The 12,365-nt window shown below is 46.2% G+C and overlaps 1 protein-coding gene across 1 annotated transcript in view; it reads left to right on the top strand.

The window, feature by feature from the left end:
* LOC132405842 (disintegrin and metalloproteinase domain-containing protein 10-like) overlaps positions 1-12,365 on the top strand; it is a 636,699-nt gene that overhangs the window by 265,912 nt on the left and 358,422 nt on the right. The window contains exon 13 of the mRNA XM_059990833.1: positions 5,095-5,278. Coding sequence (XP_059846816.1) covers positions 5,095-5,278 — 184 coding nt within the window. The remainder of the gene's footprint in view (positions 1-5,094; positions 5,279-12,365) is intronic.

Below are 12,365 nucleotides of genomic sequence, written 5' to 3'. Positions count from 1 at the left end.
TCCATGTGGACAAAAGGATTGACTTTTAATACCCCCTTGAGTTTGTGAGTTAGTGAGACAGGAGTTCGAAGCTACTGTTTGGGGATCTGCCATTGGTGGGAATCATCTCTGGTAGAGTTCTTAATGATGAAGTGCAGGCCATTCTATTTACCAAAGGAGTTCACTGCTATGGTGATTGTGGCTGTATACACCCCTTGTCCCTCAGCCATACACACTGGCGCTGGGAACACATTGTGTGAACTCTATGGCATCATCAATTTCCTGCAGACACACTCCCTGATGTTTTCTTTATTGTTAATAGCCACTTCAATCATGCTCATTTAAACAGTCCTGCCTAAATCCTATCAGCATGTTGCCTTTGCAACCAAAGGTGAGAACACATTAGTCCTGCTTTATACCAACATCCCTAGGCAATATAAAGCAGCTCACCACCCTGGTATGCAGGAATTAGCATAATATTGAATCCTGTGGGTTTCTCTGTCCACTGATTAAACCAGTCAAACCAGTTCAAAAGGAGGGAAAAGACCTGGCTAGAAGGAGTTAGCTCAGCATTGCTTTCTTGTGACAATGCACTGTGTAGATGTGGTGGGGAGGGCTTTAGCTGTGGGCCATATCCGCTGACTTTAGAACGATTTTCTGTTCAGAGCATTGGTGTTTCCATACCAGGCTGTGATGCCACCAGTCAATATACTCTCCACCATCCATCTACAGAAGTTTGTCAAAGTTTTAGATGTCATGCCGAATCTTCACAAACTCCTAAAGAAGTAGTGGATTGCCATGCTTTCTTTGTAATTGCACTTATGTGCTGGGCCCAGTACAGGTCCTCTTGAATGATAACATAAAGGCTTTGATTCAGCCCGTGACAGTAGTGTTGTTATCAAGCTTAAATATGGCATTGGAGTTTAAGTAAGCAGAGCAGTGGGCTAAGCACACAGGGAGGTATTGAGGCCAATGTCTTGAAGCTTATTGATTAGTATTGAATGCTGAGCTGTAGTCGATAAAGAACATCCTGATGTATGGATCTTTGCTGTCCAGATGTTCCAGGGTTGAGTGAAGAGCCATTGAAATGGCATCTGCTGTGGACCTGTTGTGTTGGTAGTAAAATTGGAGCAGATCTAAGTTGCTTCTCAGGCAGGGGGTTGATATGTTTCATAACCAACCTCTCAAAACACTTCATCATTGTGGTTATAAGTACTACTGGATGATGGGCGTTAAGGCAGGATACCACGTTCTTCTTAGGCAACAGTATAATTGATTCCTGCTTGAAGCTGTGGGTATCTCAGACTGCCGAAGTGAGAGGTTAAAGATTTCATTGAACACTCCAGCCAGTTGATCAGCACAGGTCTTTAGTACACGTCCAGATACCCTTCTGGGCTGGATGCTTTCCATGGGTTCATCTTCCTGAAGGATGCTCTCACATTGGATGGAGTTCGTGATGGTTCCTCCATGATTTGACAGTAAAAGCGAGCATGGAAGACATTGAGCTTACCTGGAAGTGAAGCTCTGTTGTCAGCTATGTCATTTGATTTCACTTTGTAAGAGATGATAGCATTCAAGCCCCGCCACAGCTGTCAAGCGTCCTTCATTTATCCAAGTTTAGCCCGGAATTGTCTCTTCACCCATGAAATGGCTTTCTGGAGATTGTACCTCGACCTCTTGTAATTTACTTTGTCACCAGACTTGGATGCCTCTGATCTGTCCCTCAGCAGTTTGTGGATATCATGGTTCATCCTGGGCTACTGGCTGAGGAAGACTTTAAATGCTCTTGTGGGGACACACTTGTCTATGACTGATTTTATAAAGTATGTGACAACAGTGGTGTATTCATTCAGATCCACAGATGAGTTCTTGGACATGGTCCAGTCCACTGACTTAAAACAATTCCATAGCCACTCCTCTGCCTTTGTGACCACCTCTTTATTGTCCTAATCTCCGGAGCCTAGCCTCTGCCTATGTGCAAGTGGAAGATCAGCCAAGTGATCAGATTTCACAAAATGCGGTCTGGGCTTGGCATGGTAGGCATTCCTTATCTTAGAATAACAGTGGTCTAGTATGTTGAGACCTTTGGTTATATGAGGACAAATCAGAAGCCATGGCTGACAGCAGTGATGATCAGGATGCTGCCTCAGATCGGGGGGATAAAACAGCTCTCAGGTTAGCAAGAGCTGAGCTTTCCCACACCATCAGGAAGGTAAAATAGGATTATTTAGAGAGAATATACAGCTATTTCTGTGACACCAGAGACACAAGGTGCATGTAGCAGGGCATTCAGACCATTACGGACTATAAGTGTCAACAGTGACACTCCTATTCCTGATAGGCTTAATATCTTTTATGCTGGGTTTGATCCATGGAACGATGTTCCGGTGAGAAAGGCAGCAGCTGATGTAAGGAAGACCCGAGCCAGTGTCAGCTCATGTAAAGCTGTGGGGCTTGATAACCTACCAGTTTGGGTGCTGAGGGACTGCGCAGCCCAGTTAACAGACATTTCAACCTCTAACTGGAACAGTCCACTGTCCCCTCAGGATTGAAGGGGGCCACCATCTTCCTGGTGCCCAAGAGGGAGATAAAGACCGGGCCAGAAGTAACAACTTCAGCTGTTTTGAAAATACTGACTGGAAGATGTTCAGGGAGGAGGCTACCTCAACAACTACTGTCCAGGGGCACTGTTCTCAACAGTAATGAAGTGTTTTGAGCAGCTTGTTATGGATTGCATTAAATCACATCTTCCTGCTACATTGGATCCTTTACAGTTCACTCATTGTTCAAATTGTTCACTGTTGATGCCAAGAAATCGATGTTCATGCCTTCAGGTTGGAGGCTCCCCAGATGGAATATAAGGTGTTGCTCCTCCAATCTAAGTGTGGCCTTATCCCAACAGTGGAGGAGGCCATGGATGGATATTTCAGAACGGCAATGGGAATTGGAATTAAAATGGATGGCACACTGGGAAACCCCACTTATTCTGTGGACATAGCGTAGTTGCTCGGTGAAACAGTCTCCTAATCTACCTCAGGTCTCACTGATATACGGGAGGCCACACCAGGAGAACCGGACGCAGTAAATGACTCCAACAGACTCACAGGTGAAGCGTCGCCTCACCTGGAAGAACTGATTGAGGCCTTGAATGGTAGTGAGGGAGGAGGTGTAGGAGCAGGTGTAGCACTCGTTCCACTTGCAAGGATAAGTAGCAGGAGGGAGATCAGTGGGGAGGGATGAATGGACGAGGGAGTTGCATAGGGAGCAATCCCTGCGGAAAGCAGAACGTGGGGGAGAGGGGAAGGAAAGATGTGTGTGGTGGTGGGATCCTGTTGGAGGTGGCAGAAGTTTTGGAGATTTACATGCTGGACACGAAGGCTGATGGTAGGTAAGGACAAGTAGAACTCTATCCCTGGTAGAGTGGTGGGAGAATGGGGTAAGAGTTAATGTGTGTGAAATGGAAGAGATGTGGTTGATGGCTGTATTGATGGTGGAAGAAGGGAAGCCTCTTTGTTTGAAAAAGGAGGACTTCTCCTTGAAAAGCCTCATTTAAAAAGCAGATGCGGTGGAGACAGAGGAATTGAGATGAATTGAGTAGGAGGGTAGGACAAGATATAGTCCAGTTAGCTGTGGGAGTCCGTAGGTTTATAATAGACATAAGCTGTCTCCAGAGAAAGAGACAGTGAGATCAAAAAAGTGGAGGGAGGTATTGGAAATGGACCAGGTAAATTTGAGGACAGGGTGGAAATTGGAGACAAAGTGGATGAAGTGGACAATTTCAGCAGGGGTGCAGGAAGCAGCACCAATGCAGTTGTTGATGTAGCGTAGGAAAAGTACAGGATGGTCACCATTGTGGGCTTGGACTGTTCCACTTAGCCAACAAACAGGCTGGCATTGCTGGGACCCATGTGAGTGCCCATGGCTACACCTTTTGTTTGAAGGAAGTGAGAGGAACCAAAGGAGAAATTATTTAGAGTGAGGACAAGTTTTGCTAGGCAGAGGAGAGTAATGGTTAAGGGGAACTGGTTAGGTCTGGTTTTCATAAAAAGATGGAGACCTTTGAGGCCTTTCTGGTTTGGGGGGGGGGGGTTGGAAGGACTGGACGTCCATAGCAAAAATAAGATGATAGGTCCAGGGAACTTGAAATCATTGAAAAGATCCAGAGCGTATGAAGTGTCACAGATGTAGGTAGGAAGAGACTGAACTAGGGGTTAAAACAGAGTGGGGCAGGAACGAGTTGAAACAATGGGTCCACCTGGTCAAGTGGGTTTGTGGATCTTGGGTAGGGGGTAGAAATGGGAGGTGTGGGATGCGGGAACTATGAGGTTGGTGGTGGTGGCTGGGAGATCCTCAGAGTCAATAAGGTTAGTGATGGTGTGGGAGACAATGGCCTGGTGTTCCTTAGTGGGGTCCTGTTCGATGGGTAAATAGGAGGAGGTGTGTGAGAGTTGGTGCCAGGTCTCAGCAAGGTAGAGGTCAGTCCTCCATACAACCACAACACCTCCCTTATCTGCGGGTTTAATGGTGAGGTTAAGTTTAGTGCAGAGGGAGTAGAAAGCTGAGCATTCGAAAGGAGTGTGGTTGGAATTGGAGAGCGGAGTGTTAAAATCTAGACAGTTAATATCCCGTCGGCAGTTGGCAATGAAAAGATCCAGAGCAAACAGAAGACCAGGGTGGTGTGTCCAGGAAGAGGAGGAGGGTTGAAGACAGGAGAAGGGGTCATCGGTGCGTGGTGGAGAGTCCTTGCCAAAGCAATAGATGACAGTGGTTGGCTTCATTAGCAATGACAAGACAGCATACTAAGAGGAGGTAGAGGGAGGTGAATCACTGCAGTCCCTTGTCCTGGGTGCTGGGGGTATGGTAAGCAAAACCATTCAGTGGATGTAGATGAATTTTGGAAAGATTGAGGAATTGGGGGCTCTGGTGGACTGGAGCATTAGGGAAGCATAGCTCAGTGTAGATCAGCAATAATCAAACTGCCAAGGTCTATGTCTAATGCACCTTCTTCCCTCACACCCACTGACTCAGTGCAGACACTGAAACGTGAGTGGGTGCATGTGATACATTATGCTTGAGTACCCATACTAATTCTCACTATGTTGTATGCTTCTACAGTCCGACTCAGGGGCCCTGCTGTAGTCCCCAATGTGTGCTGGCACCTCGTTATCAACAGTGCAGGGGAGAGACGGAGTGTGCCTTCAAGAGTCACTGTGATGGAGTGAGCCCCGCCTGCCCAGGCTCTTCTCCCAAGGAGAACCACACCCTCTGCAACCAAGGGCTGCTGCTGTGTGTGAATGGGGTGAGTACATAATCACAGCTCACACCGTCTGTTCCCAACACCCTGATCTGCTGCAATATGGGTTCTATCAGCTTAGTGCTTTTACCAAGCACCAGGGTCTTTATTCAGCTTACCACAATGCAAGGAGCATCAGCAGAGCAGGGGAAGTTTGCCCTGATGTTTGCTGATGTGTTCCTCAAAGTAAAGAGCATGGAGCCTATACAGCATGGAAATAGGCCCTTCAGCCTGATTTGGGCCATGCCTGACCTAATCCCATCTGCATTTGTCCCATTTCCCTCTAAACTTTGCAACCCATGTACCTGCCCATGTGAGTGTGTGCAGTGCTCTGCCGGGAGCGTGGCAGAGGCAGGGACTGCAGGGACATGTAAAAGACTCTTAGGCACACGGATGAAAGAAAATTGGAGAGCTATGTGGTGAGAATGATCTTGGAATAGGTAAAAAGGTAGGCACAACTTTGTGGGCTGAAGGGCCTGTATTGTGCTGTATTGTTCAAAAGTCTTTTAAATGTTGTAACTATATCCACCTTGAGCACTTTGTCTAGTAGCTCACTCCAGACACCACCATCCATCACCATCCATCGCTAATCTAGGCCAGTGGCACTGTGGCCAGCTCTGAGGCTCAGCAGGCAGAGTAATATTGATATAGTCTCAGTAGTTGGGGCCGGGTAGGGGGGGGGGGCGGTGAGGTAGCAGATTCTCTGGCTGTGAAAGAGACGCCAGGATGGTGTGTTGCCTCCCAGGTGCTAGGGTCAGGGTGGCTGTGGAATATTCTCAAGTAGGAAGGTGAGCAGCTAGGGGACGTGGTGTACATTGACACCAATGTCAGATAGGAAGCGGGAAGAGGTCCTGCACAGTGACCATAGAGAGTCAGGGAAGAGGTTGAAGAGCAGGACCTCCAAGGCAGTAAACGCTGGATTATTTCCATGACCACCTGTAGCCAGGGCAGGAATTTGATGGTAGTACGGATGAGTGAGTGGCTGAGGGCAGGGTATCAGATTTCTGGATCATCTAGGGAAGTTATGACATGTACAAAAAGGGTACACCCGAATCCTGCAAGGTACCAATGTCCTGCGGGGAGGTTTGTTTGAGTTGTTGATAAGGGTTTAAACTAATTTGGCAGGGGGATGGGAACTGAAGTGATAGGGCTAAGGATGGGATGATTGGTATACAAGTGAATGCAGTGTGTATTGAGACTGCGGGAAGGATAGGCAAATGATAGGGCAACCTGGCTGTAGTGGAATAGTTGCAATGTAAAAGGGAAACAAAATCCAAAAAAGGTGACAAACATAGGACTGAAGGTGTTATATTTGAATGCCCACAGTACACAGAATAAGGTAGATGATCTTGTAGCAGGTACGACATTGTGGGCGTCACTGAGCCTGTAAGAAAATTATGGTTGAGAGCTTAACATCCAAGGATACATATTCTATCAAAAGGACAGGCAGTTGGGCAGAGGGCCTGACATGGCTACTTGGTAAAAAGTGAAATCAAATCCTCAGAAACAGGTGACATAGGATCAGAAGGTGTAGAATCCTTGTGGGTAGAGTAAAGAAACTGCAAGAGTAAAAAGACCCTGATGGGAGTTACACACAGGCCCCTGAACAGTAGCCAGGATGTGGGATATAAATTGCAACAGGAAATAGAAACATAGAAAACCTACAGCACAATACAGGCCCTTCGGCCCACAAAGTTGTGCCAAACACATCCCTACCTTAGAAATTACTAGGATTACCTCTAGCCCTCTATTTTACTAAGCTCCATCTACCTATCTAAAAGCCTCTTAAAAGACCCTATTGTATCCGCCTCCACCACTGTTGCCGGCAGCCCATTCTATGCACTCACCACTCTGAGTAAAAAACCTACCCTTGACATCTCCTCTGTACCGACTCCGCAGTACCTTAAACCTATGTCCTCTTCTGGCAACCATTTCAGCCCTGGGAAAAAGCCTCTGACTATCCACACGATCAATGCCTCTCATCGTCTTGTATACCTCTATCAGGTCACTCTCATCCCACTTCGCTCCAAGGAGAAAAGGCCGAGTTCACTCAACCTATTCTCATAAGGCATGCTCCCCAATCCAGGCAACATCCTTGTAAATCTCCTCTGCACCCTTTCTATGGTGTCCACATCCTTTCTGTAGTGAGGTGACTAGAACTGAGCACAGTACTCCAAGTGGGGTCTAAGCAGGGTCTTATATAGCTGCAACGTTACCTCTCGGCTCCTAAAGTCAATCACACGATTGATGAAGGCCAATGCACCGTATGCCTTCCTAACCACAAAGTCAACCTGTGCAGCTACTTCGAGTGTCCTATGGACTCGGACATATGGATGGACTATGGATCCCTCTGATCCTCCACACTGCCAAGAGTCTTACCATTAATACTATATTCTGCCATCATATTTGAACTACCAAAATGAACCACTTTTCACTTATCTGGGTTGAACTACATTTGCCACTTCTCAGCCCAGTTTTGCATCCTATCAATGTCCCACTATAACCTCTGACAGCCCTCCAAACTATCCACAACACCTCCACCCTTTGTGTCATCAGCATCCCTCCACTTCCTCATCCAGGTCATTTATAAAAATCACGAAGAGTAAGGGTCCCAGAACAGATCCCTGAGGCACACCACTGGTGACCGACCTCCATGCAGAATATAACCCATCTACAACCACTCTTTGCCTTCTGTGGGCAAGCCAGTTCTGGATCCACAAAGCAATGTCCCCTTGGATCCCATGCCTCCTTGCTTTCTCAAAAAGCCTTGCAAAGGGTACCTTATCAAATGCCTTGCTGAAATCAATATACACTACATCTACTGCTCTTCCTTCATCAATGTGCTTAGTCACATCCTCAAAAAATTCAATCGGGCTCGTAAGGCACGACCTGCCCTTTACAAATGACTACTTCTAATCATACTATACCTCTCCAAATATTCATAAATCCTGCCTCTCATGATCTTCTCCGTCAACTTACCAACCACTGAGGTAAGACTCACTGGTCTATAATTTCCTGGACTATCTCTACTCCCTTTCTTGAATAAAGGAACTACATCCACAACCCTCCAATCCTCGGGAACCTCTCCCATCCCCATTGATGATGCAAAGATCATCACCAGAAGCACAGCAATCTCCTCCCTTACCTCCCACAGCAGCCGGGGGTACATTTCGTCCGGTCCCGGTGATGTATCCAACTTGATGCTTTCCAAAAGCTCCAGCACGTCCTCTTTCTTAATATCTACATGTTCAAGCTTTTCAGTCTGCTGAAAGTCATCACTACAATCACTAAGATCCTTTTCCATAGTGAATACTGAAGTAAAGTATTCATTAAGTACCTCTGCTATTTCCTCCAGTTCCATACACACTTTCCCACTGTCACACTTGATAGGTCCTATTCTTTCACATCTTATCCTCTTGCTCTTCACACACTTGTAGAATGCCTTGGGGTTGTCCTTAATTCTGCCCACCAAAGCCTTCTCATGGCTCCTTCTGGCTCTCCAAACTTTTAGTAAGCTTTTATTTTCTTTTTGACTAGATTTATTCCAGCCTTTGTACACCATGGTTCCTGTACCCTACCATAACTTCCCTGTCTCATTGGAAAGTACCTATACAGAACTCCACACAAATATCCCCTGAATATTTGCCACATTTCTTCCGTACTTTTCCCTGAGAACATCTGTTTCCAATTTAAGCCTCCAATTTCCCCCTTACTCAAATTAAACATGTTTCTAAGTTGTCTGTTCCTATCTCTCTCCAATGCTATTGTAAAGGAGATAGAATTGTAATCACTATCTCCAAAATGCTCTCCCACTAAGAGATCTGACACCTGACCAGGTTCATTTCCCAATACCAAATCAAGTACAGCCTCTCCTCTGGTAGGCTTGTCTACATGCTGTGTCAGGAAACCTTCCTGAACACACCTAACAAACTCCACCCCATCTAAACCCCTTGCTCTAGGGAGATGCCAGTCAATATTTGGGAAATTAAAATCACCCATCACGACAACTCTCTTATTATTACACCTTTCCAGGATCTGTTTCCCTATCTCCTCCTCGACATCCCTGTTACTATTGGGCGGCCTATAAAAAACACCCAGTAAAGTTATTGACCCCTTCCTGTTCCTAACCTCCACCCACAGAGACTCCGTGGACAATCCCTCCATGGTGTCCACCTTTTCTGCAGCCGTGACACTATCTCTGATCAACAATCCCATGCCCTCATCTCTTTTGCCTCCCTCCCTGTCCTTTCTGAAACATCTAAAACCGACGCTTGAAGTAACCAATCCTGTCCCTGAGCCATCCAAGTCTCTGTAATGGCCACAACACCATATCTCCAAGTACTGATCTATGCTCTAAGCTCATCCGCTTTGATCACAACACCCCTTGCATTAAAATGGAGTTTTTAAGCCTTCAGTCTGAGCACGTCCCTTCTCTATCACCTGCCTATCCTCCCTCTCACACTGTCTCCAAGCTTTCTCTATTTCTGAGATAACCTCCCCTTCGCCAGTCTTCAGTTCGGTTCCCACCCCCAACAATTCTAGTTTAAACTCTCCCCAGTAGCCTTAGCAAATCTCCCCACCAGGATATTGGTTCCCCTGGGATTCAAGTGCAACCCGTCCTTTTTGTACAGGTCACACCTGCCTCAAAAGAGGTCCCAATGACCCAGAAATCTGAATCCCTGACCCCTACTCCAATCCCTCAGCCATGCATTTACCCTCCACCTCATCCTATTCCTACTCTCACTGTCACATGGCACAGGCAGTAATCCCAAGATTACTACCTTTGCGGTCCTGTTTCTCAACTTCCTTCCTAACTCCCTGTAGTGTTTTTTTCAGGACCTCTTCCCTTTCCCACCTATGTCATTGGTACCAATATGTACCACAATCTCTGGCTGTTCTCCCTCCCACCGCAGGATATCTTGAACATAATCTGTAAGATCCCAGACCCTGGCACCTGGGAGGCAAACTACCATTCGAGTTTCCTTCCTGTGTCCACAGAATCACCTGCCTGACCCCCTAACTATAGAGTCCCCTATCACTACTGCCTTCCTCTTCCTTTCTCTACCCTTCTGAACCACAGGGCCAGAGGCATGGCCACTGCAGCTTCCTCCAGGTAGGCTGTCCCCCCCAACAGTACTCAAACAGGAATACTTATTTTCAAGGGGTACAGCTGCAGGGGTACTCTCTAGTACCTGACTCTTCCCCTTCCCCCTCCTGACTGTGACCCACTTGTCTGTCTCCCGTGGCCCCGGTGTGACCACCTGCCTATAACTCCTTTCTTTCACCTCCTCACTCTCCCTGACCAGATGAAGGTCATCGAGCTGCAGCTCCAGTTCCCTAATTCAGTCCCTCAGGAGTTGCAGCTCGACACACCGGGTGCAGATATGGCCATCTGGGAGGCTGGGAGACTGCAGGGCCTTCCACATCTGACACCTAGCATAGAACACTGGCCTCTGACACGTACTTCCGACCTCGCCTTGTCCCGTTGCCACCTAAGCCCATTGAGCCAAAGCCCTGCCATTCCGCTGCCTCTGGATATGACGGCCTTCTTTTTAAACCTTTCGTGCTCTACTGGCTGACGTCACGCGCCTGCACAGTCTCGCCTTTCTTTAACCCAAGTAGTAAAAAAAAACTCCCTTTCGCTCCGAAAAATCAGCAGTTCACTCGCAGCCTTCTTGCTCCGAATTAAAAACCGTCAAAGATTCCTTGTCTTTTTAAACCTTTCGCACTCTACTGGCTGATGTCACACGCCTTTGCAGTCTCTCCTCTCTTTAACCGGAGTAGTAAAAAAAATCTCCCTTCGCTCCAAAAAATCAGCAGTTCACTCACAGCCTTCTTGCTAGATAAGCTGTGTAATAAGGGCAATTTTATGATAGTCATGGGAGATTTCAATATGCAGGTAGGTAAGAAGGAATTTGTAGAATGCCTGCAAAAGGGCTTTTAAGAGCAGTTCATGGTTGAGCCCACTGAGTAAAAGGCATTTCTGGATTGGGTGCTGTGTAATGAACCAGATTTGATTAGGGCGTTTAAAGTAAGGGAATCTTTTGGAGGCAGTGATCATAACATAATAGAATTCATCCTGCAATTTGAGAGGGAGAAGATGAAGTCAGATATATCAGTATTATGATGGGAATGAGAGGAATGAGAGAGGAACTGGCCAAAATTGATCAGAAGGGGGCACTAGCAATGATGATGGCAGAACAGCAATGACTGGAGTTTCTTGGGGCAATTCAGAAGGCACAGGATGGATACACTACAAAGATGAAAATGTATTCTAAAGGGAGGATGAGGCAACCATGTCTGACGAATGAAGTCAAAACAGTATAAAGGTGAAAGAGAGGGAATATAATAAAGCAAAAATAAGTGCGAATTTAAAGGATTAGGAAGCTTTTAAAAACTAACAGAAGGCTTCTAAAAACCATAAGGAGAGAAAAGATGAAATATGAAGGTAAGCTAGCCAATAATATCTAAGAGGATACAAAAATTTTGTTCTGATATATAAACAGAAAAAGAGAGGCAAAGGATAATGAACTGCTGGAAAATGATGCTGGAAAGGTAGTGGAGGTTGAAATGGTGGACGAACTTAATAAGTACTTTGTACTAGACTTCACTATGGAAGACACTAGCAGTATGCCAGAAATTTGAGAGTGTCAGTGGGCAGAAGGGAGAGTAGATTCTTTTGCTAAGGAGAAGGTGCTTGGGAGGCTGAGGGTCTGAAGGTAGATTAATCACCTGAATCAGATAGACTACATCCCAAAGACCTGAAAGAGGTTGTGGAGGCATTAATAGTGATACTTCAAGAATCACTAGATTCTAGAATGATTCTGGAGGACTGGAAAATTGCAAATGTCACTCTGTTCTTTAAGAAGGGAGGAAATTATAGTTAGTTAGCTTGACTTCAGTGCTTAGGAAGATGTTGGAAGGTCTTAAGGATGAGGTTCTGGGGTACTTGGAGTCACATGATTAAGTAGGCCAAAGGCAGCATGGTTTCCTTCAGGGGAAATCTTACTTGACAAATCTGTTGGAATTCTTTGAGGAAGTAAGAAGCAGGGTAGACGAAGGAGAGTCAGTGGATATTGTTTTCTTGGATTAT

Source organism: Hypanus sabinus, chromosome 16, assembly GCF_030144855.1.
Source record: "Hypanus sabinus isolate sHypSab1 chromosome 16, sHypSab1.hap1, whole genome shotgun sequence".
Classification (NCBI taxonomy): Eukaryota; Metazoa; Chordata; class Chondrichthyes; order Myliobatiformes; family Dasyatidae; genus Hypanus; species Hypanus sabinus.
The sequence above is the reverse complement of the archived record's forward strand: the minus strand, read 5'-3'. Positions and strand labels throughout refer to the sequence as shown.